Here is a 27,779-nt window from a genome sequence, read left to right as displayed (position 1 = left end):
TTCCTCAGTTTCTTCAATGATTGTTGATCAGTTGGACCCAAGTCTTTTCTTGTTTCAGAGTTTTGCTTCTAAGCTTTCCTGGTTTCTCTATCTTTTTTCACACAGAGTGAGAAACAATACTTTCAGTTTGAAGACTGAAGAAGCTTTCTCTGTGCTGTCCTCGCACTCTCAGCTCTTTAACACTGCAGCTCATCCAGTCAAAGGTCTGCCATTGGTCAGAATATCCTTAACTCAAAAAATCTTGGCACTACTCAGTGTCTCAGTTCCTTCTTCACTGCTTTCAAAAAAACAACACTGCACTGCTCAAAACTATGCGGCACTGTTCAAGTTGGAAAACCCTCCTTGTATTTTAGTTATTTTGGTCCAATTTCCTTTTAGTAAAAAGAAAAATACTAGGGAAGTTGGAAATCTGAAAGGATAAACAGATTGTGCCAGAGAAACTCAGTAGATCTGATAGCATCAGTGGAGAGAGAAACACAGAGTCTGACTCTAATATGTTATGAAGAAGAGTCATATCATACTTTAAATGTTAACTACTCTCTCTTCTCATTTCCATCCTTTTCAAATCTGTTTTCTTTCCCTGACCTCTGCTATCTCTTGCTCAATTTATTTTGTCATTTCAAGCTGCTTTAATTATGCTCATTTTCACACTGCCTTAACGGTAAGTCGATATGAACTGTTTCAGATTTGGAAGACCCAGTCTCTCCTGCATCGCTATTAAGCCCAAATACTGTCGTAGTCCTACAGTCACTTAGTTGATAAGTGTGACGTTGGAAAAGCACAGGTCAGGCAGCATACGAAGAGCAGGAGAATCAACGTTTCAGGAAGGGCTTACGCCCAAATCGTTGATTCTCTGCTCCTCTGATGCTGCCTGACTTGCTGTGCTTTTCCAGCGCCACACTTTTCAACTCTGATTTCCAGCATCTGCAGTCCTAACTTTCTCCTACAGTCTTAGCATCTTAGCCCTGCATGCAATTCCAATTCTAAATTACTTAGCATTTCAACCTACTTAACTTTTGCAAGAAATGAAAACAGAATACCAAAGAAACTCAGCAGGTTTCCTGGCATTAATTTTTAAATTAGTCAGGGACAGCTTCTCCCCTGGCAGGAAAGCTTCAGCAGCTTCCAATGCTGTGTTTATTTTAGCTCAAAACTTGGTCTTTATTCTTTATCCTCTGACTCTGATGCCACACCTAAACTCACATGTCTATGTTTCTAAATTCTGGTCAGGAACTCCCAAATGTTGCCACAACACACAGGGGTAGTGCCCTGGAAAGTAAGCTGCAGTATTCTCAGAAGCATCACAAATGTAAAACATTAAGTAACTCAGAAATATAAAAAATTCAATAACCTACCAAATTTCCAATTTTAACTAATTGTCTCAATCAGATTTAAAAAATATGCACACCAGGTGTTTTCTCCCCCCAACAAAACCAAGAAAATAACTATACCTTGAAATCAAATGGTTTTCAACCAAAGGCAAGAAATAGAACTTACAGTTGCAACTTAAATTCAACTCTGTTTAGAATTTCCATATACATACAAACAGACATAATGAGACTATTCACAAGTATTATGGGTGACGAAGAACCAGGTCCCAATCACAAATATGGATGATTGCTTTCCTTTCAGTTTGCTTTCAATTCCTTCCAATTCTTTGTTAATGAGATGAAGTTGTGGTTATACCAACCATCACTGTTTCATTCGCTGGTTGAAAATTTCAGTGCTCTGAAGTTTGTTTCTCCACCATTCCCTTTCAGTAGGAGATTTACAGAGAGAGCACAATTTACAGGAAAATGGTGAATGCAAACAGCTGACAGGCCATTCTCTCAAACTTTGTCACATGAGAGAGAGAAACAGAGATTTAGCTTTTCTTTGCAGGCTAGTTGCTTCTGTTTAACTGGCCACTCACAAAGCGTATGGTCAACCACCCAGGGACTCACCAAGTGATTATTGCTGTGCTGAGCCTTCTTGAACTCACAACTGCTGTGGCCAAAGACTGTCTCTTAGCAAAACAGCTCTGAACAAACACACACACACAAACACACACACACACACAAACACACACAAACACACACAAACACACACAAACACACACAAACACACACAAACACACACAAACACACACAAACACACACAAACACACACAAACACACACAAACACACACAAACACACACAAACACACACAAACACACACAAACACACTGCATTATTTTTAGAATTCTCCTTCACTGCTTGTATAAAACAACATGATCGATAGAATACACAATATATCCCAGTAATTCATTTTAATAATTGCAAATGTCTATGCAGTATCTTTACTCTTTTTTTAGTCTACAGTCGGAAAGAATAAAAGCACTCTTTACAATACTGACAGCCAGCATACATAAGCATCATGTCATAATAACACAACTTACAAGTGCACTGCTTCAATGATGAAGGGACAGTCATACCAAGACCAAGTATTTCACAGCTAAAGGTAAATTTATTTCGAAATAATTTACAATACAAAAAGCATTACTAAATAAGAGTACTACACAAAACAATGTTGACTACATTGCTTGTTGCACTTTGTATATAGTTCATAATATAATCATGCATCAATTATGCTGCCACATCCATGCTTGAAAAGTATTTAAATAATTCACAGATTTAAAAACTGCTTTAAATTACAATATATAAAAATAGAAAATGCATTATATCTTTCAAATTAAAGGTTCACTAGAGGGCAACATAATAATATGATTTTTTTTCTTCCAATCAAAGTTTATGCTGCAAAATGGGAGTAAGCATTTTGTAGCTTACAAATACGAAACTATCATTTTAAACCAAGACACATTGGAATATGTATTCTATAACCTATGTTCTGTTTCTGAGATCTTAGCGATTGCGAAGATTTTCCATTCAAGATTTTAATGAGCTTAGCCTCACAATTAATAAAGCAAATTGATTCGGATGAGATTTTCGGAGTCCCAAGAGTTTTATCTCGCAAGTAACACTGCTGAATATCTAAAAATTTAAGGATATTTTGAATGGTGTTAATATTGTTAGAATCATTCGAGCATGTGTTCAATACAATAGTAAATTATTATTACTATTGAACTGAACTGGCAATTGAGGTAAATCATTGAAATTGACCTAATTAACTTATGTTGAAAAAAGCTATGCTAAGTGAGATTGTATTTTGAATCCCACCGTGTACTGAGGATTCTATTGTGCAACTAAAAGACAGTGATTTAACAACTTGATGGTGGCATGTCTAGTTTACAGGCTCAAATGGATGTTTGAAGAGTAAGTGATGTGCTCATTCTGAGCAGGAGGTGCAGCAGCAACCATATGAGAAATAGCATCAAAAGAGGTCATATGCAGTTAAGGGATCGAACGCCTACTTATGCTTCAGTAACGAAATTGGGTTGCCTCGTACACTGCACGAAACCATAAAGACTTTTGTTGCAGGCACCCACTGAAAAGATAATTTTATTTAAGAAAACCTGACTGAAAATGAAATAGGAAATGCATATGTGCATCTTTCAGTTTCATATTCAAACCATGGACCAGTGTCACTCACTTCTCACTGTAATGTTCATGTGCAAACCAAGAACAAGTCAACTCTTTTGAGGTACCTTATGTTTTCGGCCACACAAACACATTTGACAAACCAATGCACAAAGAATCACAGAATTATACAGCACAGGAGGTGGTCATTTGGCCCATCATGCCCACATCAGTTCTGTAACCTAGTGTCGATCTCCTTTTCTCCCCCCACATCCCTGCACACCATTCCCATCCAAATAACCATTCAACGCCCTCATGAATGCCTCAATTGAACCTGCCTCCACCACATTTCTAGACAGCGCATTCTGTAATCTAACAATTCGTTGTGTGAATTTTTTTTTCTCACGTCACCCTTGCTTTGTTTGTAGATCACTAAGTCTGTGAACTCTTGTTCTTTCCTTCTTTTCAGAGTGGGTACAACTTCTCCCCAGTTACTCTGTCCAGCTTGTTCATGATTTTTAAAACCTCTATCAAATATAGTCTCAGCCTTCTGCTCTCCAAGGAAAACAGTCCTAACATCTTATAACCAAAGTTTCTCATTCCTGGAAAAATCCTTGTAAGTTTACTCTGCACTCTTCATGCTGCATTCACATCCTTTCTGCAATGTGGCACCCACAACTATAGATAATACTTCTGCTGTCTTGTACAAGTTCAACATCACCTACTTGCTCTTGAACTCAATACCACTGCTAATAAAGCAGAGGACACTACATGCTTTATGAACTGCTCTCTCCACCCATCCTGCAACTTTCAAAGACCTGTATATATACGTACCAAGGTCCATCTGTTCCTGCACTACCCTTACAATTGTACCACGCTTAATATTGTCTTTCAATGTTCTTCAAACTAAAGTACATCACCTTGCACTTCTCTACATTGAACCTCATCTGTCAACTATCGCACATTCAATCAACTTGTTAACTTCCTTTTGGACATCCACACTATCCTCCTCACAATTTACAATTTTTGAAGAGGTTGCAAATATGCCATGGTCGAGAGTGTGTGCTAGAAAAGCACAGCTGGTCAGGCAGCATCCAAGGAGCAGGAGAATCGATGTTTCGGGCTTCTGATGAAGGGCTTCTGCCCGAAACGTCGATTCTCCTGCTCCTCAGATGCTGCCTGACCTGCTGTGCTTTTCCAACACCACACTCTCAACTCTGATTTCCAGCATCTGCAGACCTCACTGTCTCCTGCAAATATGTCATGCACACCCAACAAAAATTAGAAGGGTCACTGAATATGACTGGATATTAAGTAACGTTTGATATATGAAATACTGTAATTTAGAATATTTAATTTAAAAAAGAACCATTTTACTTCATAAAATTAACTGAAGTACATAAACATGCCACTGTTGATGATAGAACAGTCACAAAATCTGGGTGAAATTGATCAGACCAGTGCAAAAGACTTGGGAATTTTACATTTAAGTGAGCGAACATGGTTCAGCATTTATTTTGCTGGTTCAGGCCTGGTCCACAAAATTGGCCTCATTGTAAAAGGTTATGATGTGAGACCATGATGATTGTACTCATTCGAGAAAGTAATTCAAATTACACATATTCTCTTTTGCACATTAAAGCTTTTTCAGGCCAAAAGTTATTTAACTTACTAAAAAAATGACTACCATCCAACAGTTAAATGAGGGAATGACGCCGGTTTGCTTCTTTAACGTTGTGTTCAATTATGTTAATGCACGTTATTCAGTGATGCTAAACAGGTCAGTTATTACAAAGCCTTATTTTTCACTAAGTTCATTTTCAGCTGTAGCTTCTTCAATACAAGGAATATTTTTAGGTTTTCTTTTATTCTTTCATGAGAGTGAACATCAGTGACAAGGCCAGCATTTGTTGCTGATGTCTAATCATCCTGCAGAAAATACTGGTCAGCCATCTTCAACTGCTGCAGTCTACATGATGCAGGTACATCCAGTAATTGTCAGGAAGGGAAAAAAATTAAAAGGGAAAAATGAATTACAGTGTATAACTTTGATTGTGTTGGTTTATAGCTCCATCTAAATTTAGCAAACTCTGTCCTTAAATTTCTCTGCCTTTCCACTTCTTCAAGATAAAGCTTGAAACCTATCACTTTGACCAGGCTTTGGGTCACCTGATCTAATATCGTCACTGTGGGTCAAATTTTGTTTAATGACGATCCTGTAATATGAATCCTCAAGATACTTTATTACGTTAGCATTCACACCACACAAGCGCAAGGCAATAAACAGGCTTGGGCTGAAAAGTGCCAAGTAATATTAATGTCATACAAATGTCAAGCAATTACCATCTCCAATGAGAGAGAATCAAACCATCACCTCTTGATATTCAATGACACTGCCATCACTGGATTCGCCCACTACCAACATCCTGGTGATTTCCATTGACCAAAACTGATCTGGACTAGCTATATAAATACTGTAGATACAACAGCAGGTCGGAAGCTAAAAATCCAGCATTGAGGAACTCGCCTCCTGACTCTCCAAAGGCCACCATCTACAAGACATAAGTCAGGAGTGTGGTGGAATTTTCCCTACTTGCCTGGATAGGTGCAGCTCCAGCAAAACTCAAGATGCTGACTCCATCTTCATTGGCACCATATTCACAAACATTCACATCCTTCACCACCAACACAACAGTCGCAGTGTGTACCATCTATAAGATACACTGCAGAAATTCATCAATGTTTCTTCCACAGCATCTTCCAATCCCATAACCACCACCACCTGAAAGGACAAGGGCAGCAGATAGCTAGGAACACCATCACCTGCAAGTTCCCCTCTAAGCTATTCATCATCCCAATTTGGAAAGATCACTTCATTGTAGTGAATCAAAATCCTGGAAATGCCTTACGAATGACATTGTGGATCTACTGTCAGTATGTGGACACACTGGTTCAGGAAGGCAATTCACCACAACTTTCAAGGTCAGCTAGAGATTGGTAACAAAGGCTGGCCTGGCCAAAGCCAAAGGCCATTAATAAATAAAACAAAATGGTCAATTCAGCTAATCCCTCATCTTCTCACCATGCACAGCCCCTGAACATTTTGAGACCTATTTCCTTCAACATTTGATCTTCAAATAAACTCTTTTGTGCCCCCTCCTCAACTTACTTACAACATAATTTGTTAACTCCCAACTGCCTACAAAAATGTAACACTGATTTTGCAAAATCTAACACAAAAAACATGATCGTTATGGTAAAGGAGGAAATATTTGCAGATGTGACCAAATATAAAAAGAGTGTTTAACAGAGGATCATAAATGGAGAAAAAATAAAATTATGAGACTATGCAAGTGGTTCATTAATGTCCTTTAGTGAAGGAAACTGACATCCTTACCTGGTCTGGCCTACAAATGACTGCAGATTCATAACAATATGGTTGACTGTTAATTGCCCTCTGGGCAATTAGGAATCGGAAATAAATGCTGGTTCGGCCAGTGAAGCCCACATCTCATGAATAATAATAAAAAAGACACAGCCACAATAATTAAAGACAGATGACTGATTTGCAAGAGACAGTAATAAAAGAAATGAAGGATTTGAGAAAGCATTAGTTGGGCGAGATAGGGGTCAGAACAGGCAAAACTCGAAAGGGATTTAAACATATGAGTTAACTTCGTAACAAATCATGCTCTACAATTTTTATAAGTCACAAGAGATTGAAAGCATTGTATACTTGAAGACATCATTTTGTTTGCATCGAATAAAATAATTTTAGATTCAATACATAAAAGCATACTGGCCAAATTTTCCAGTAGTCGAATTGGCACACATAATAACACATTGAAATACCTAGATCTTTGTGCTCTGATTTCTGAAGTGGGACTCGAGCCAAGGATTATTGCTGTCTGAGTCATGCAAAAACTGAACTTCAAAATTGTTCTTGGCTTCAGACAAGATCTAACATCTTTTACTCGTGGTAGTTTTTTGTGTTTTACTATAATGCTTTCTCTGTAAATCATGAGGGAATTCATGCCTTTAGTACTTGTAATTGTTGCTAACTATACAATGTGTGCAGGTGATACATGGCTGATGATAAGATTTTTTTTGTCCACTGTAGTCATTAGGTGATTGCTAATTGAATGTTCTGTCAGTCATCATTGTCGCAATAGTGGCTGATAATTGTTGGAAGTTAATTGCTTAATTTGTGTGCCAAACCAGTGACTATATTTATCAAAACAAATTCAAAACAAGACTGAAAACCTATTGTGGGTGTAGGTCCACACCTATTTTCATGAATGCAAATACTTGCAGCTTAATTAATCAGCCACCTCCTGAGTTTGTTCCACTGCTGACCTGTTTCTCAGTTGTATTCTGCAAATTCTGAACATCCGCAACACCAAATTTTAGTTAAACATCTGCATTCTTCTATACTACTTCTCTTTTAAGAACTTGGCTATTTATTAATGGGCTGAGTCCGAGTTTGTTAGAGTTATGAAGTGATTCCATTAAAGTGTCATCAAAACCATTTGTGCTGTTGTTCTGACTTCCTGTTATTCTGTTTATCTTCGAACAACTGTCAACATTTGTAACATTTTGCAACTGTTAAGCAATGATTTGCTAGGCATCCTTTCATCTATATTTTGAAATATTGCTTACAGGATCAGAAAGTAGTCAGACCTATTTCTCATTTATCACAGCAATAATGAAATATTTCCATTAAAATACTGAGATTGATGTGCTCAGAGTGCCTTTTCTAGTTAAACTACTTAATAAAAATTGCGACATCCTTGTTTTTTTTTATTAAGTATTCACCCATTTCTTCATAAATCAAAGGATGCTTACAGCAAAGTAACATTCAACCCATCATGTCTTTGCTAGCTCTCCACAAAAGTGACTGACCTCATACCACTTCCATGGTCTTTTTTCCTGTGGCCTTGCAATTATTTTTCTCTTCAGATAATTAATTCATTCTCTTCTAAATGCTTCAATTGGCGTCGGCTCCATCACACTCACAGGATTCCACATCCAAATCACTCACTGGTAATGAATACAATATGGTGAAGATTCAGAGGAAGCCCAAGGATTTGGAAGCTTTTATAAACCAGCAGAGACAAATAAAAAAGCAGTAACGAAGAAAATGAAAAATAAAGGTAAACTTGCGAGTAATAGAAAAGACTAAGAGAGTGCTTTTAGATATAAAAGTTGTAAGAGCGATGCATGCATGGTCATAGAGTCAGAGGTGTACAGCACAGAAACAGACCCTTTCAGTCCAACTCGTCCATGCCGACCAGATATCCCAACTTAATCTGGTGGCATTTGCCAGCACCCGGCCCATATCGCTCCAAACCCTTTCTATTAATATACCCATCCAAATGCCTTTTAAATGCTGTAATTGTACCAGCCTCCACCACTTTTATATCTTTCCCCTCTCACCCTAAACCTATGCCCTCTAGTTCTGGACTCCCCCACCCCAGGGAAAAGACTTTGTCTATTTATCCTAACCATGCCCCTCATGATTTTGTAAACGTCTGTAAGATCACCCCTCAGCCTCCAATGCTCCAGGGAAAAACAGCCACAGCCTATCCAGCCTCAAACCCTGCAACCCTGACAACATCCTTGTAAATCTTTTCTGAATCTTTTCAAGTTTCACAACATCCTTCCAATAGGAAGGAGACCAGAATTGCACACAATATTCCAACAGTGGCCCAACAGTGGGCGGCACGGTGGCACAGTGGTTAGCACTGCTGCCTCACAGCGCCAGAGACCCGGGTTCAATTCCTGCCTCAGGCGACTGACTGTGTGGAGTTTGCACGTTCTCCCCGTGTCTGCCTGGGTTTCCTCCAGGTGCTCCGGTTTCCTCCCACAGTCCAAAAGATGTGCAGGTCAGGTGAATTGGCTGTGGAAAATTGCGCGTGTGTTAGGTAAGAGGTAAATGTAGGGGTATGGGTGGGTTACGCTTTGGCGGGTCGGTGTGGACTTGTTGGGCCGAAGGGCCTGTTTTCACACTGTAAATAATCTAATCTAATCTCCTGTTCAGCCACAACATGACCTCCTAACTCCTTAACTCAATGCTTTGACCAATAAAGCAAAGCATACCAAACACCTTCTGCACTTCAAGGTCGCTTTGTTCAGCAACACTCCCCAGGACCTTACCTTCAAGTGTATAAGTCCTGCTCTGATTTGCATTTCCAAAATGCAGCACCTCACATTTACCGAAATTAAACTCCATCTGCCACTCCTCAGTCCGTTGGCCCACCTGACCAAGATCCCGTTGTACACGAAGCTAACCTTCTTCATTGTCCACTACACCTACAAATTTGGTGTCACCTGCAAACTTACTAACTATACAAAGTTTGTGCGAAGATTTGTAGCTCGGGTGCTCATTGTTGTGGTTCTGTTCGCCAAGCTGGAAGTTTTTGTTGCAAACTTTTCGTCCCCTGGCTAGGCGACATCATCAGTGCTTGGGAGCCTCCTGCAAAGCGCTTCTTTGATGTTTCCTCCGGTGTTTATAGTGGTCTGTCGCTGCCGCTTCCGGTTGTCAGTTTCAGCTGTCCGCTGTAGTGGTTGGTATATTGGGTCCAGGTCGATGTGTTTGTTGATGGAGTTTGTGGATGAATGCCATGCCTCTAGGAATTCCCTGGCTGTTCTCTGTCTGGCTTGCCCTATGATAGTGGTGTTGTCCCAGTCGAATTCATGTTGCTTGTTGTCTGCGTGTGTGGCTACTAAGGATAGCTGGTCGTGTCGTTTCGTGGCTAGTTGATGTTCATGTATGCGGATTGTTAGCTGTCTTCCTGTTTGTCCTATATAGTGTTTTGTGCAGTCCTTGCATGGTATTTTGTACACTACATTAGTTTTGCTCATGTTGGGTATCGGGTCCTTCGTTCTGGTGAGTTGTTGTCCGAGCGTGGCTGTTGGTTTGTGTGCCGTTATGAGTCCTAGGGGTCGCAGTAGTCTGGCTGTCAGTTCCGAGATGCTCCTGATGTATGGTAGTGTGGCTAGTCCTTTTGGTTGTGGTATGTCCTCGTTCCGTGGTCTTTCTCTTAGGCATCTGTTGATGAAGTTGCGCGGGTATCCGTTTTTGGCGAATACCTTGTATAGGTGTTCCTCTTCTTCTTTTTGCAGTTCTGGTGTACTGCAGTGTGTTGTGGCCCTTTTGAATAGTGTCCTGATGCAGCTTCGTTTGTGTGTGTTGGGGTGGTTACTTTCATAGTTTAGGACTTGGTCTGTGGCTTTCCTGTATACCCTTGTAGTGAATTCTCCATTCGGTGTTCTCTGTACCATCACGTCTAGGACTGGGATTTGGCTATCCTTTTCTTCTTCTCTCGTGAATCGGATTCCTGTAAGTGTGGCGTTGATGATCCGGTGTGTTTTTTCTATTTCCGTGTTTTTAATTATTACAAACGTGTCATCGACATATCTGACCCAGACTTTGTGTTGAATTTGTGGTAGGACTGTTTGCTCTAACCTTTGCATAACTGCCTGTGCTATGAGTCCCGAGATTGGTGATCCCATGGGTGTTCCGTTGATTTGTTCGTATATCTGGTTGTTGAATGTGAAGTGTGTTGTGAGGCACAAGTCCAGTAGTTTAAGTATGCCGTCTTTGTTGATAGGTTCAGCGTCCTGTTTTCTGTTCTGTATGTCCAGTAGGTTGGCTATTGTTTCTCTGGCTAGGAACCAAAGGTTACTCTTTGGAGGGTTGGTGTGGGCTTGTCGGGCCGAAGGGCCTGTTTCCACACTGTAGGGAATCTAATATTCTTGCACTGAAGTCAGCATCGTGCCAGCGGAAATTTTCATTTGCCAAGCTACTGCACAGCAGCAGCATGAAACAGTTTACTTAACCAATCATTTGGACTTTTTGAGGACGATTGAGGTTAGAATTACCATATTTGAATGTGAAACTGGCAATATTTAATGTATATTACTGACGCAGACTTGGTGTGCAGGGCACAAAGTGACAGAGAACTTGGGTAGTATTGTGAACTCTTAGCAGGACAGTAATACATGTCAAGGGGACAAAACAGATTAATGGATTTGCATGATACATAGTGGCAATGATCTGATCAGGTTAGTCACTATCCCACAGGACAGCTTTACAGTGCTCTATTCTCGTATCAAGCTTGCAAGGTGAGCAAATGGTTATGCCTCTATTTACAAGATTGTTGACAAGGCCAATCTTCTAGCACATGAAAGTATACAAATGGTCTTCTTTTCTACTATTAATCCATTGTTTTGGTGGTTGTTTGTTGATTGCTAAAACATACTGAATCCATGAACTTGGCACTGTTCTTAAAAACATTGCAAGCCTCTCCTAAAAATACAATACTATTTGTTAACTCCCTGAGTGAAAGCCAAATGGGTCATTCCTGCTATGTTTTTGTTTCTTGATGAGATGTATTTTTAAACATTTTGAATTATTTATTTCAAGTTTTACTCATTCATTTAATGCCACACCTTTTATCAAGTTAATTAAGCAGCCTAAGACAGTTCTCCCCACATACCTATGCAATTGGTTTTACGTGTAAGATCCCTCTTTCTGAAGTGAACATGTCACTCAAAACAAAATTCCAATCATATTCTGATCACTATTTCCAAAGGATAATTTACCATAACATTATAATACTTCCTTATTGCACAATACTAGGTTGAAGATAACTTTATCTCTGGTCATGATTTGGAGATGCCAGTGTTGGACTGGGGTGTACAAAGTTAAAAATCACACAACACCACGTTATAGTCCAACAGGTTTAATTGGAAACACTAGCTTTCGGAGCGCTGCTCCTTCACGACCACCTGATAAAGGTGTTGTGCGATTTTTAACTTTATCTCTGGTCGGCTCCATAACATATTGCTCGAACAAATTGTCATGAAAACATGCTACAAACTCCTCTTCACAGCATGCTGGTCATTATGCCTCTTCCAGCCTAAATGAAGATTAAAGTCCCCTGTAATTAAATTGTTTTTCTTATTGTAAGTTTTTGTTTTATGTTAGTTTGCTGGTATTACGAGGTGGCCCATTAACCACTCCAAGCACTGGTGTGTTCTGATTGCAGGTCACCGGCAAGGAGATGGTACAGAAAGTCAGGCAGCAACTTACCCTGAAAAAGGTGGAGTTGCAGCTTTGAGAGAAGCACCCTCTGTCTTCACTGACATGGTCCGTAAGGCTGTGTTCAGGTGATGTTCGTGTGTTTCATATCATGGCCGAGAGGACCCCGAACAGAATATGTACTATGCTCGTCTCCACGGGGAAACGAGGAATCTTCCTGGTAGGATTTGCAGGAGGATACCATGACCAACAGCAGAATGGGCCAAGACCAGTTAAGAGGTAACAAGACCAGTTAAGAGGTAAGGAGTCATTGGAAAGTGGGTTAAGTGATTCGAGTCATATCTGGCACAAAGGAAAATGGCTGTGATGGTTAAAGATCAGTCAAGTCAGTCCAAGGACATCTCTACAGGTGCTCCTCAGAGGATTGGCCTCAACTCAACCACAGAGTCATTGAGTCATACAGCAAGAAAACAAACCCTTCAGCCCAACTAGTCTACACCAACCATGTTCCCAAACTAAACTATTCCCACCTGCCTGTGTTTGGCTGATACCTCTTGAAACTCTTCATAATTTCAGAGACTATTACAGCACAGAAACAGACCCCAACCATCATCAAGGGCTTCATCACTCGCCTTCCCTCCCTTGCAAGGTCAGATGTGGAGATGCTTGCTGAATATTGCTCAATATTCAGCATCATTTGGCACTCATTATTTAAAGAAATAGTCACATGTCTGAATGCAGCAAGACTTCAATAATATCTAGGGTGGGCTGAAAAGTGGCAAGTAACATTAGAACCTCACAAATGTCAGGCAGACAACATCTCAAACAAGACAGAATTTAAACATCACACCTTGATATTCAATATTGCTACCATCACCTGAATTATCCACTATCAATGTCCTGGGGTTTACTCTCATCGAGAAACTGAACTGGAATCACCATATAAATACTATGGCTACAAAGGCAGGTCAGAAGCAGAGAACCCTGGAGCAAGTAACTCTCAGCCTGAATACCCAAAGTTTATTTAGATTAAACATGTGGCATGCTGTACACCGCTCCCCGTTACTCCCCTCCCAGCTGTACACAGTTCCTCCTAGTCCCCATCCTGCTATACACGGCTCCTCCTCACTTCTCTCCCTGCTGTACACCTCTCCTCCTCATTCCCCTCCCTGCTGTACACCGCTCCTCATCACTCCCCTCCCTGCTGTACACTGCACCGTGTCACTCCCCTCCCTGCCGTATACCTCTCCTCCTCTCTTCCCATCCTGCTCTACAACGCTCCTTGTCACTCTCCTCGCTGCAATACACTGCTCCTCCTTACTCCCCATCCTGCTCTACAACGCTCCTTGTCTCTCCCCATCCTGCCAGACAATGCTCGTCACACCCACCCTGCCGCACACCGCTCCTCCTCACTCCCCACCCTGCCGCACACCGCTCCTCCTCACTCCCCACCCTGCCGCACACCGCTCCTCCTCACTCCCCACCCTGCCGCACACCGCTCCTCCTCACTCCCCACCCTGCCGCACACCGCTCCTCCTCACTCCCCACCCTGCCGCACACCGCTCCCCCTCACTCCCCACCCTGCCGCACACCGCTCCCCCTCACTCCCCACCCTGCCGCACACCGCTCCCCCTCACTCCCCACCCTGCCGCACACCGCTCCCCCTCACTCCCCACCCTGCCGCACACCGCTCCTCCTCACTCCCCACCCTGCCGCACACCGCTCCTCCTCACTCCCCACCCTGCCGCACACCGCTCCTCCTCACTCCCCTCCCTGCCGCACACCGCTCCTCCTCACTCCCCACCCTGCCGCACACCGCTCCTCCTCACTCCCCACCCTGCCGCACACCGCTCGTCCTCACTCCCCACCCTGCCGTACACCGCTCCCCCTCACTCCCCACCGTGCCGTACACCACTCCTCCTCACCCCTCCTTGCTGTACACCGCTCCTCCTCACTACCCTCCCTGTCACACTCAGCTCATCACTCCTCACCCTGCCGCATACAGCTCCTCCTCACTCCCCATCCTGCTGTACACCGCTCCTCACTCCCCATCCTGCCGTCCACTGCTCCTCCTCACTCCCCATTCTGCCGTACACCACTCGTCACTCCCCTCCCTGCTGTACACCGCTCCTCCTCACTCCCCATCCTGCTGTACACCGCACCTCACCACGCTCCATCCTGCCGTACACCGCTCCTCCTCACTCCCCATCCTGCTGTACACCGCTCCTCCTCACTCCCCATCCTGCTGTACACTGGTCCTCCTCACTGCCCTCCTTGCTGTACACCGCTTCTCCTCACTCCCCATCCTGCTGTCCACTGCTCCTCCTCACACCCCATTCTGCCATACACCCCGCACCTCGACACTCCCCATCCTGCCGTCCACTGCTCCGCCTCACTCCCCTCCCTGCTGTACACCGTTCCTCCTCACTCCCCATCCTGCCGTCCACTGCTCCTCACTCCCCATTCTGCCGTACACCACTCCTCGTCACTCCCCATCCTGCCGTACACCGCTCCTCCTCACTCCCCATCCTGCCGTCCACTGCTCCGCCTCACTCCCCTCCCTGCTGTACACCGCTCCTCACTCCCCATCCTGCTGTACACCGGTCCTCCTCACTCCCCTCCTTATGGTACACCGCTTCTCGTCACTCCTCTCCCTGCCGTACACCGCTCCACTTCACTCCCCATCCTGCTATACACCGCTCCTTGTCACTCCCCATCCTGCCATACACTGGTCGTCATCACTCCCCTCCATGCTGTACATCGCTCCTCCTCACTCCCCTCCCTGCTGTCCACCGCTCCGCATCACTCCCCATCCTGCCGTACACCGCTCCTCCTCACTCCCCTGCTGCCGTACACCACACCTCCTCACTCCCTCCCTGCTGTACACTGCTCCTCCTCACTCCCCATCCTCCTGTACACCGCTCCTCCTCACTCCCCATCCTGCTGTACACTGCTCCTCCTCACTCCCCATCCTGCTGTACACCGCTCCTCCTCACTCCCCACCCTGCCGTACACCGCTCCTCCTCACTCCCCACCCTGCCGTACACTGCTCCTCCTCACTCCCCACCCTGCCATACACCGCTCCTCCTCACTCCCCACCCTGCCGTACACCGCTCCTCCTCACTCCCCATCCTGCCGTACACCGCTCCTCCTCACTCCCCATCCTGCTGTACACCGCTCCTCCTCACTCCCCACCCTGCCGTACACCGCTCCTCCTCACTCCCCACCCTGCCGTACACCGCTCCTCCTCACTCCCCACCCTGCCGTACACCGCTCCTCCTCACTCCCCATCCTGCCATACACCACTCCTCCTCACTTCCCATCCTGCCGTACACCGCTCCTCCTCACTCCCCTCCCTGCTGTACACCGCTCCTCCTCACTCCCCATCCTGCCGTACACCGCTCCTCCTCAGTCCCCACCCTGCCGTACACCGCTCCTCCTCAGTCCCCACCCTGCCGTACACCGCTCCTCCTCACTCCCCTTCCTGCTGTACACCGCTCCTCCTCACTCCCCTTCCTGCCGTACACCGCTCCTCCTCAGTCCCCACCCTGCCGTACACCGCTCCTCCTCAGTCCCCATCCTGCCGTACACCGCTCCTCCTCACTCCCCATCCTGCCATACACCACTCCTCCTCACTTCCCATCCTGCCGTACACCGCTCCACCTCACTCCCCTTCCTGCTGTACACCGTTCCTCGTCACTCCCCATCCTGCCATACACCGCTCCTCCTCTCTCCCCATCCAACTACAAATAACTTTAAACTCGTTCAGATAACAGGAAATAATAACTGAATTCTGCTCAAAAGAGACATTTCTTGCTGTGCAGCTAAATAGTTCCGAACTCAAAAAGTTGACTGAAACACATCCACCCAGATAGGGTCTCCCCCTCTCTTCTCCCTCCTCCCTCAGGATTATCATAGTCCTGATAATGTGGCAACATGATCAATTACTGGAAGCTACAGCTTTACTAGAATTCAACTCTCAGAGAAATCTAGTTTAAAAAACACCATCACACCAACATAAAACTTGTTTTCACCCAAAAGCTTTTGGGTCATCTCAAATATTTTATCCTTCAGTTGGACTTATATGAGGCTGACTTGTCCTTCCATCAGCTAAGTGTAGGGCTTATTTCAGAAGTATGCCAAAAATGTATTTAGACCATTGCCACGCTATTATTCACACCAGGTCCTTGCTCAAAATGCAAAATCATACGTTTTATTCTATGAAAGAAGTAACCATGGCTTGTATTCCTATAGAATTTTTAATGCAATAGACGGTGTCAAGGCACGTCAAGGATCACTATAAAGCAACATATTACACTGGGTTCTATAACGGTATCGGGGTACATAGCCAAATGCTTTGTTAAAGAAGTAGGATTTAAAGATGGCCTTAAAGGAGGAAAGAGATTTGAAAAGCAAGTGATCCATGGAAGGAATTCCAGAGCTGCAGGCCCAGTCAACTGAAGAATGAGTCACTAAAGGTGGAGTGATAAAAATCAGCTATAATCTCGGTGGCAGAATACGAGAACAGCACAAATCTCAGAGAATGATGCCTGGAGGAAAAACAATGATAGTCAAGGGCAATACCAAAGGGAGATTTGTAAACAAGGATGAGAATTTTAAAAGTTATGTGTTGCTTGAACCACAGTCACTGCATGTCAGTAAGCATAGGAGTTAGAGACTAGATATGGGTTAAGACATGAGCAACTGAGTTTTAGATGACTTCAAGTTTAGGTAGGGTGCAATGTGGAAGGTTTGGCAAGAGTCATTTGGAATAATCAGGAGTTGGAATTACAAAGGCATTGGTGAATGTTTCAGCAGCAGGTGAGCTCAGGTAGGGCTACAATATCGAGGAGGTGGAAATAGATGATCTTAAATGATGGCACAAAATATATGATCAGAAACTCATGTCAAGTGAAATGTTGCATCCAGATTGCAAACTGTCTGGCTCAACTTCAGACAATTGTCAGCAAGCATGCGACAATAGAATGGAATTTTTGGCAGAGATTAGCAGTGACTTTGGTCTTCCCACTATTTAAGTGGAGGCAATTTCTGCTTTTTGAGTAATGGGCATTGGATAAGCAAGCTTCTAACTTAACTTAACTTAACAATCGCCAAGGAGTCAAAATAGATAAGCACCACAATACAAAAAATACAATCTTTCTGCATGTCATAAAGTGGATTGACAACAAGGAAGATTACAGTAGTTATATGCAAGTGAATTTTACAAATTGTAAAATCAATATTGAAGCAAGGTCAAATTTCACATTGCAGTGTGCAAAGTTATTTAGAAGATAAAGCGAATGTAAATATATCCCACAAACCTACAACAAATTAGTGGTGATCTCTGTGATCAAATATGGTTATATGCAAATATGAGAATTAAGTGCTGATTGATAATATCCTTATGTAAGAAAGAACTCTGCAGAACAGGCTAATGTCAAAGGAATGTCAGCAACAAGGAATGGAGCAAATGTAGTTTGTTGGAATAACTTTATCAGCTTGAATTTGTAGGTTTCTCACACTTCCAGAGATTAGCCAATACAAGTAGTTCTTTTACAATGCAATAGCTGCATTCTTGTGCAACCCCACATCATAGAAAAATTGCACTTTAGAAACAGCACTTAAAGTGTTGGTAACATAATGATGTTCCAACCAAAGCACAGTTAAAAGTTCATGCTGCAGAAACTGTGTCCCCAATTCATCAATCGCATTATAGCGAATTCACGTCAACAAAATGCGCTTAATAGCAGAACAGCCTGTAGGTTTAGGAAATACTCATTACTCTAGTGTTCTTTGCAATTTTAGTTTCTATCCTTAAGAATTTTAGCTGCTCTACAGCAATAAAGGAAGACAAAATATGTTTTAAAATTAAATGTTTCTTTACAATTTTTGACTCAATGTAATAGTAAGCGTAGCAAATAAATCTGAAATAAAAATAGAAGATGCTGGAAACACACTGATCAGTCAGGACCGAGCATACGTAAAATAGCTTAAAAAAAAAATTCATCTTACAGATGCTGAATGATCCACTGTGTACTTGCAGCATGTTCTCACTCAGAGGAGAGAACTGGCAAGATTATAACAAAACAAAGAAATGTGGATGGCAGTGGTCTGAAACAAGAACAGAAATTGCTGGTGAAACTCATCAGGTCTGACAGCATCTGTGAGAAGAAAACAGAGTTAACACTTCTGTTGAAGATAAATTTACTTTGTCTCCACAGATGCTGCCAGACCTGCTGAATTCTGTCACCAATTACTGTTTTTGCTTTAGAATTGACATGACTGCCATTTTACCTAATTCTAAAAGCTGTTAATTAAGAATTCCCCTCATTAAAAATTACTGGCACCCATACCTTTTTGTTTGATATTACCTTTTATTTTGTGCTTAGTTTCCTACAAAGGAAAGAAATCTTCCAGACTCTCGCAGCATTCTGACACCACTCTCAATCCTACTAATTGTTGGCACATCCCCAACACATTCACAGCTGAAGAGAAAATGATTCTGCAGTGAAGGAAAAAAGTTGAGCTGACAATCAGGGAACAGAATTACAGAAACAATGTTTAAATCTCTTCTAGTTTGAATGCTCAATTTGTTTCCAAGCTGTGGGGACACGAATATTCATCAGGTTTCTGATGTCTTCACCTCTGTTAGAGTCGTCATTGAGTTTCTGATGTGCGTGGAAAGTTTTGAGTAGAAGGCCCATTGTCCATCCCGAGTACTTTAAACTGATCATGGCTTCTTTAAATATAATAATCCTACTCCTTTTTCTCATGTTCTTATAGTCAACGCAGACTTACTTTAAAACAGAAATGTTTCTTGCCTTCAGAAATACTGGACAACTTGCCACTTAACACAGTTTCAAGGAAGAAGATTAAAAAGAGATAACAGGAGAGTAATTATTTAGTGTCTGTACCTGTCTTGCCTTCCTTCAGTTTGCTCATACAGCCGGTTTGCTCCACCATCGGCGCATGCACGAACAACAGCTTCAAAAACAAGCAAAAAGAGGAAACAAAAAAGTGAACATAAGCAACTCTACTTGCCATTTCTGGAAACAGAAGTTCTCTGCAATGTCAGCAAATTAGACATGATCAGCAATGTTCAGTCAGAAATTATAAACGTGCAAAATCATCAATGGCTGTTCAAAAGGTATTAACAACACTAAGGATGGGTCATCTCTCATCCACTTGGTGACAACATGTGGCAAAAATCGTAATCAGACAATTTTGGCAAATAGTGCAAGCATTACATTATCACAAGTTAATCATCTCGAGATATATGAAAACACATTTGTATGCCTTTCAGGTGGATGTTGGACATACTTTGTTCACTTACTCAGTACTTATTCTAGTTTGGTCTTCACAAGAGAGAAACAAGCTAAAATACCAGAGATATGGGGAAAAATAAAACTAAATCACAGGGACGAAGATAAGTTTTAATATAACCATAAAAATTAAAATGAACAAAATATAGAGGTCACAAATAAATAAACATCCAGGATCTGAAGGTTTCCACCTCAGGGTATTAGAAGGATTTGGGGAAGAACGTTGAGATGAACTAGTCATCAGCTTCTAAAGCTCTCTTGGTTGAAAACGTATCCCGTTCAATTGGAAAGTTGCTAATATCATTTCAATATTTAAGGAGGATAGGAGGAAAGGTGTAAGCTTATTATTCTAACATCGGTTGCAGGGAAGTCACTCAGATTGTTTAATCGCAATTGAGTGGTTGAGTGCTTTGTCAACTATCATAGAGAGTCAATGTGGATTTGTAAAAAGGCAAATCATGTTTACTGAAACTTCTTGAACTATTTTGTGGTAATAACTAAACTGATGGATAAGGGAGCGCCTGAAATTAATTTATTACATAGAGGCACAGAGTCATAGAGATGTACAGCCTTTCGGTCCAACTCGTCCATGCCGACCAGATATTCCAACTCAATTTTAGTCCCACCTGCCAGCACCCGGCCCATATCCCTCCAAATCCTTCCTATTCATATACCCACCCAGATGCCTTTTAAATGCTGCAATTGTACCAGCCTCCAACACTTCCTCTGGCAGCTCATTCCATACACGTACCACCCTCTGCGTGAAAAAGTTGCCCCTTAGGTCTCTTTTATATCTTTCCACTCTCACCCTAACCTATGTCCTCTAGTTCTGGACTCCCGCACTCCAGGGAAAAGACTTTGGCTGCTTACCCTATCCATAATTTTGTTAACCTCTATAAGGTCACTCCTCAGCCTCCAGCGCTCCAGGGAAAACAGCCGTGGCCTATTCAACCTCTCCCTGTAGCTCAAATCCTCCAACTCTGGCAACATCCTTGTAAATCTTTTCTAAACTCCTTCAACTTTCACAACATCTTTCTGATAAGAAGCAGACCAGAACTGCATACAATGTACCAACAGTAGCCTAACCAATGTCCTGTACAGCTGCAACATGACCTCCCAACTCCTGTACTCAATAATCTGACCAATACAGGAAACCATACCAAACGCGTTTTTCACTATCCTATCTACCTGTGACTCCACTATCAAGGAGCTACTAACCTGCACTCCAAGGCATCTTTGTTTAGCAACACTCCCCAGGACCTTACCATTATCAGGACTTTAACTTTCCTGATATTGATTGGGAAAGCTATAGCTCAAGTTCGTTAGATGGGTCAGTGTTTGTTCAATGTGTGCAGGAGAGTTTCCTGACACAATATGTAGACAGGCCAACAAGAGGTGAGGCCATACTGGATTTGGTTCTGGGTAACGAACCAGGCCAGGTGTTAGAATTAGGGGTAGGTGAGCATTTTGGGGATAGTGACCATAATTCGGTGATTTTTACTCTCGTGATGGAAAGGGATAAGTGTGTACTACAGGGCAAGAGTTATAGCTGGGGTCAGGGAAATTATGATGCGGTGAGGCATGACTTAGGATGTGTGGCTTGGAAAAGTAGACTCCAAGGCAAGAGTGTAAATGATATGTGGAGCTTGTTCAAGGAGCAACTATTGAGTGTCCTTGATAATTATGTACCTGTCAGGCAGGGAGGAAAGGGTCGTGCGAGGGAGCCGTGGTTTAATAAGGAATTGGAATCCCTTATTAAATGGAAGAGGGCGGCCTATCTCAAGATGAGACGTGAAGGTTCAATTGGGGCGATTGAGAGTTATAGGGTAACCAGGAAGGACCTGAAGAGAGAGCTAAGAGCAGCAAGGAGGGGACATGAAAGGTCCTTAGTCGGTAGGATTAGGGAAAACCCTAAGGCTTTCTATAGGTATGTTAGGAATAAAAGAATGACTAGGGTAGGAATAGGTCCACTCAAGGATAGTAGTGGGAAGTTGCGTGTGGAGGCGGAAGAGATTGGGGAGACACTGAATGAATACTTTTCTTCAGTATTTACTCAGGAACAGGGCATTGTTGTCGATGTGAATACTGAGTCACAAATAAGTAGAATGGATGGCTTTGAGGTATGTAGAGAAGAGGTGTTGGAAATCCTGGAAAAGGTGAAAATAGATAAGTCCCCTGGGCCTGATGGCATTTATCCTAGGATTCTCTGGGAAGCAAGGGAGGAGATTGCAGAGCCATTGGCCTTGATTTTTATGTCCTCTTTGTCTACAGGAGTAGTGCCAGAAGACTGGAGGATAGCAAATGTGGTTCCCTTGTTCAAAAAGGGGAGTAGGGATAACCCTAGTAACTATAGGCCGGTGAGTCTCACTTCTGTTGTGGGCAAAGTCTTAGAGAGAATTGTAAGGGATAGGATTTATGCACATCTGGATAGGAATAATGTGATCAAGGATAGTCAGCATGGTTTTGTGAAGGGCAGGTCGTGCCTCACAAACCTTAGTGAATTCTTTGAAAAGGTGACGAAGGAGGTTGATGAGGGGAAAGCGGTAGATGTGGTATATATGGATTTTAGTAAGGCGTTTGATAAGGTTCCCCATGGTAGGCTACTGCAGAAAATACGGAGATATGGCATTGAGGGTGAGTTGGAGGTTTGGATTAGGAATTGGCTGGATGGAAGAAGACAGAGGGTAATAGTTGATGGCAAAGTTTCTTCATGGAGTGCCGTCACTAGCGGTGTTCCGCAAGGATCTGTTTTGGGACCATTGCTGTTTGTCATTTTTATAAATGACCTGGAAGAGGGGTTAGAAGGTTGGGTGAGCAAGTTTGCGGATGATACGAAAGTCGGAGGAGTTGTTGACAGTGAGGAAGGATGTGGCAGGTTACAGCAGGATATAGAGAAGCTGCAGAGCTGGGCAGAAAGGTGGCAAATGGAATTCAATGTAGCTAAGTGTGAGGTGATTCACTTTGGGAAGAATAACAAAAAGATGGGGTACTGGGCTAATGGTCGGATACTTGGTAGTGTGGATGAGTAGAGGGATCTTGGTGTCCATGTACACAGATCTCTGAAAGTTGCCACCCAGGTAAATAGTGCGGTGAGGAAGGCATATGGCGTACTGGCTTTTATTGGTAGAGGAATTGAGTTCCGGAGTCCTGAGGTCATGATGCAGTTGTATAAGACTCTGGTGCGGCCGCATCTGGAATATTGTGTGCAGTTTTGGTCGCCATACTATAGGAAGGATGTGGAGGCACTGGAACGGGTGCAGAGGAGGTTTACCAGGATGTTGCCTGGTATGGAAGGAAGATCGTATGAGGAAAGACTGAGACACTTGGGGCTGTTTTCATTAGAGAAAAGAAGGTTTAGGGGTGACTTGATTGAGGTGTACAAGATGATTAGGGGGTTAGATCGGGTTGACAGTGTGAACCTTTTCCCGCGTATGGAGTCGGGTATTACAAGGGGGCATAGCTTTAAATTAAGGGGGGGTAGATATAGGACTGAAGTTAGGGGTAGGTTCTTCACTCAGCGAGTCGTAAGTTCATGGAATGCCCTGCCAGTAGCAGTGGTGGACTCTCCCTCTTTATGGGCATTTAAGCGGGCATTGGATAGGTATATGGAGGATAGTGGGTTAGTATAGGTTAGGTGGGCTTGGATCGGCGCAACATCGAGGGCCAAAGGGCCTGTACTGCGCTGTATTCTTCTATGTTCTATGTTCTATTAATTGTCTAAGTCCTGCTAAGATTTGATTTCCCAAAATGCAGCACCTATATTTATCTAAATTAAAGTCCATCTGCCACTTCTCAGCCCATTGGCCCATCTGGTCCAGATCCCGTTGTAATCTGAAGTAATCCTCTTCGCTGTCTACTACACCTCCAATTTTGGTGTCATCTGCAAACTTACTAACTGTACCTCTTATGCTCACATCCAAATCATTTATATAATGTTAAAAAGTAGTGGACCCAGCACCAATCCTTGTGGCACTCCACTGGTCACAGGCCTCCACTCTGAAAAACAACCCTCCACCACCACCTTCTGTTTTCTACCTTTGAGCCAGTTCTGCATTCAAATGGCTAGCTTTCCCTGTATTCCATGAGATCTAGCATCCAAGGAACAGGAGAATCGACGTTTCGGACATAAGCCCTTTTTTAGGAATGAGGAAAGTGACACACTTTCCTCATTCCTAAATAAGGGCTTATGCCCGAAACGTCGATTCTCCTGTTCCTTGGATGCTGCCTGACCTGCTGCGCTTTTCCAGCAACACATTTTCAGCTCTGATCTCCAGCATCTGCAGTCCTCACTTTCTCTTCCATGAGATCTAACCTTGCTAACCAGTCTCCCATAGGGAGCTTTGTCAAATACCTTACTGAAGTCCATATAGATCACATCTACTGCTCTGCCCTCATCGATAGTTCCCTGGCTTGTCCTTATCACCCTTCTTAAACAGTGGCACCATGTTGGACAACCTCCAGTCTTCCGGCACCTCACCTGTAACTATCAATGATACAAATATCTCAGCAAGAGGCCCAGCAATCACTTCCCTAGCTTCCCAAAGGGTTCTAGGGTACACCTGATCAGGTCCTGGGGATTTATCCACCTTTACGCGTTTCAACTCATCCAGCACTTCCTCCTCTGTAATGTGGACATTTTTCAAGATGTCACCATCTATTTCCCTACATTCTATAGCTTCCATGCCTGTTTCCACAGTAAATACTGATGCAAAATACTCATTTAGTATAACCCCCAAGTGCTGCGGCTCCACACAAAGGCTACATTGCTGATCTTTGAAGGGCCCTATTCTCTCCTTAGTTACCCTTTTGTCCTTAATGTATTTATAAAAACCCTTTGGATTCTCCTTAATTCAATTTGCCAAAGCTATCTCATGTCCCCGCTTTGCCCTCCTGATTTCTCTCTTAAGTATACTCCTATTGCCTTTATACTCTTCTGAGGATTCACTCGATCTATCCTGTCTATACCTGACATATGCTCCCTTCTTTTTCTTAACCAAACCCTCAATTTGTTTAGTCATCCAGCATTCCTGATACCAGCCTTTCTTTTCACCCTAACAGGAATATACTTTCTCTGGATTCTCGTTATCTTATTTCTGAAGGCTTCCCATTTTCTAGCCGTCCCTTTACCTGCGAACATCTGACTCCAATCAGCTTTTGAAAGTTCTTGCCTAACACTGTCAAAATTGGCATTCCTCCAATTTAGAACTTCAACTTTTAGATCGAGTCTATCTTTTTCCATCACTATTTTAAAACTAATAGAATGGTTGCTGACCCCAAAGTGCTCCCCCACAGACACGACAGTCACTTTATCTGCCTTATCCCTCCCGCCCCACCCCAGCATCTACTAGTTTAAAACCTCACATCCAGCTCTAGCAAATTTCCCTACCAGTATATTAGTCCCCTTCCAATTTAGATGGAATCCGTCCTTCTTGTACAGGTCATTTCTACCCCAAAAGAGCTTCCAATGATCCAAAAATGTGCATCCTTCTCCCATACACCAGCTCCTCAGCCATTCATTCATCTGCTCTATCCTCCTATTCCTGCCCTCACTAGCCTGTAGCACCGGGAGTAATCCAGATATCACTACTCTCGAAGATCTCCTTTTTAAATTGCTGCCTAACTCTCTGTAATCTCCCTTCAGAATCTCAATCTTTTCCCTTCCTGCCCGGTGGCTCAGTGGTTAGCACTGCTGCCTCACAGTACCAGGGTACCAGGTTTGATTCCAGCTTTGGGCAACTGTCTATGTGGAGTTTGCACATTCTTCCTGTGTCTGCATGGGTTTCCTCCCGGTGCTCCGGTTTCCTCCCACAGTCCAAAGATGTGCAGATCACGTGAACTGACCATGCTAAATTGCCCATAGTGTTTGGTACATTAGTCAGAGGGAAATGGGTCTGGGTGGGTTACTCTTCGGAGGGTCAGTGTGGATGTTTTGGGCCAAAGGGACTGTTTCCACACTGTAGGGAATCTAATCTAATCTAATCCATGTCGTTGGTTCCAATGTGGACAATGACCTCCTGGTGGTCACTCTCCCCCCGCTATACTCTCTCAGAGACATCCTTGATCCTGGCACCAGGGAAGCAACACACCATTCTGATTTTTCGCTGCTGGCCGCGACATACCCGTCATTGCATTAGAGTCTGTCTCGATACTAGAAACTTGGCTTTTCGTGCTACATTCCCCTGAGAATCCATCACACCCTATATTTTGCAAAACAGCATACTTGGTTTAAAATGGGGATAGCCACAGAAAGCTCCTGCACTACCTGCGTACCTCTCCTACCTTTCCTGGAGTTAACTTATCTATGTGACTGTATCCGTGACTTTTCCCCTTTCCTGTAACTGCCATCCATCAAATCCCCTTCTCTTGTAAATTTTTCATTGCCTCTAACTGTCTCTCCAACCGATCCATTCGATCGGATAAGATTCGCAACCAACAGCATTTATTGCAGAGAGGTTCCTCCAAGATCCGTTGTGAATTTCACTGTTTGGAGTACGTCTGGGAAAATTAACAATGTCCAAAAATACATGAATTTAAACAGCAAAGGCAGTAGCTATGCAGGTTCACTGCTCTGTCAGTTAGCAGTGTAGATTTCTTTCTCTCTCTCATGTCTCTTGCACTGACCTCACTATGTGCTGACTTTGTCTGTCCTCTCCCTTTTAGAAGTGCTGTTATGTTGACTTTTATTTCCTCCAAAGTTCCAAAACAATGCAACAGCATATAAAACAGTAATTGCTGCTCCTGGAATTCGAGGAAACCATCTCCAACACTTAAAATATCTCAAAAAAAAGGAGCAACTATTAACAGCCAGAAATTTTTCCTGTCCTCCATCTTTATATGAACTTCCAAGGTATTTGATCTGGCAAAAATAACAAAAATGAGCACAGATAGAATTGGAGACAGCTTATGGTAAGCAATTGGCTCATAGTTAGGAGGCAATAAGGATATGTACTCAAATTGGTAAAGTATGATGTATGAAATCTCCAAGTTTCTGTACTGGGATGACAGCTTTTCACCTTATTTACATATTGCACAGATAAAGGAATAGAAAGTCCGATATACGCAAGTTTATCAGCAACACAAGATTAAAATACTTTAAATCAACCTGTTCAGAGACATTATTATGCTCCCCCCAAGCAACTGGGACTCGAACCTAGGCTTCTTGGTTCAGAGGTAAGGACACTATCACTGTGCGACAATAGCCCATACAACAGTAATTCAATTGTCTTAGATCCAACCATATCAGCTGTTTCATCAGTGATCTGCCCTCCATCATAAGCTTATAAGTGATGGCACTGAGCTCTTGTGGAACAGTGAGAGTGTCTACTGTTGAGCCAGGAGACCTGCATTCAAGTCTCATCTGCTCCAGAGGTGTGTTAATAATATCTTTCTGAATGGGTTGTTCAGAAAGTATCTATAAGTGACAACATTTACTGATGATTTCAGGAGCATTTGCGAGTCCTTAAATAACTAAGTCGTCCGTGCGTGCATGCAGCAAGACCTGGACAACATTATTGCTTGGACTAATAAGTTCCAAGTGACATTCATACCACACAAGTGCCATCCAACAATGACTAACACCAACAAGAAAAATTCTAAACCTCTCCCTCAATATTCTTTGACATTACCATTACTGAATCCACCACTATAATACCCTGGGTCACAAAGAACCAGAAACTGAACTCAACAAATCTTAGAGTGTGTCTACAAGAGCAGATCAAAAGCTGGGAATTCTACATTAAGTCATTCACCTGATTTCCCAAAGTCTGTCCACTATTAACAAGCCACAAGTCAATAGTGTGGTGGAATACTCTCTACTTACCTGGATGAGTGCAGCTCCAACAGTGCTCAAGAAACTCAACACAAGTGAGGACAAAGTAGCCCACTTGATCGACATCCCAACTATCACCTTGAGCAT

The 27,779-nt window shown here is 43.0% G+C and overlaps 1 protein-coding gene across 4 annotated transcripts in view; it reads right to left on the bottom strand.

The window, feature by feature from the left end:
• tpk1 (thiamin pyrophosphokinase 1) overlaps positions 1–27,779 on the bottom strand; it is a 384,885-nt gene that overhangs the window by 219,976 nt on the left and 137,130 nt on the right. For all 4 annotated transcript variants that reach the window (XM_087987232.1, XM_087987234.1, XM_087987235.1 and 1 more), the window contains one exon: positions 19,457–19,526. In XM_087987232.1, coding sequence (XP_087843358.1) covers positions 19,457–19,526 — 70 coding nt within the window. The remainder of the gene's footprint in view (positions 1–19,456; positions 19,527–27,779) is intronic.

The sequence above is a fragment of the Chiloscyllium plagiosum genome, unplaced genomic scaffold (genome assembly GCF_037043375.1).
Source record: "Chiloscyllium plagiosum isolate Xiang-an unplaced genomic scaffold, Cpla_swu_hap1 HiC_scaffold_5, whole genome shotgun sequence".
NCBI classification, from domain to species: domain Eukaryota; kingdom Metazoa; phylum Chordata; class Chondrichthyes; order Orectolobiformes; family Hemiscylliidae; genus Chiloscyllium; species Chiloscyllium plagiosum.
The sequence above is the reverse complement of the archived record's forward strand: the minus strand, read 5'-3'. Positions and strand labels throughout refer to the sequence as shown.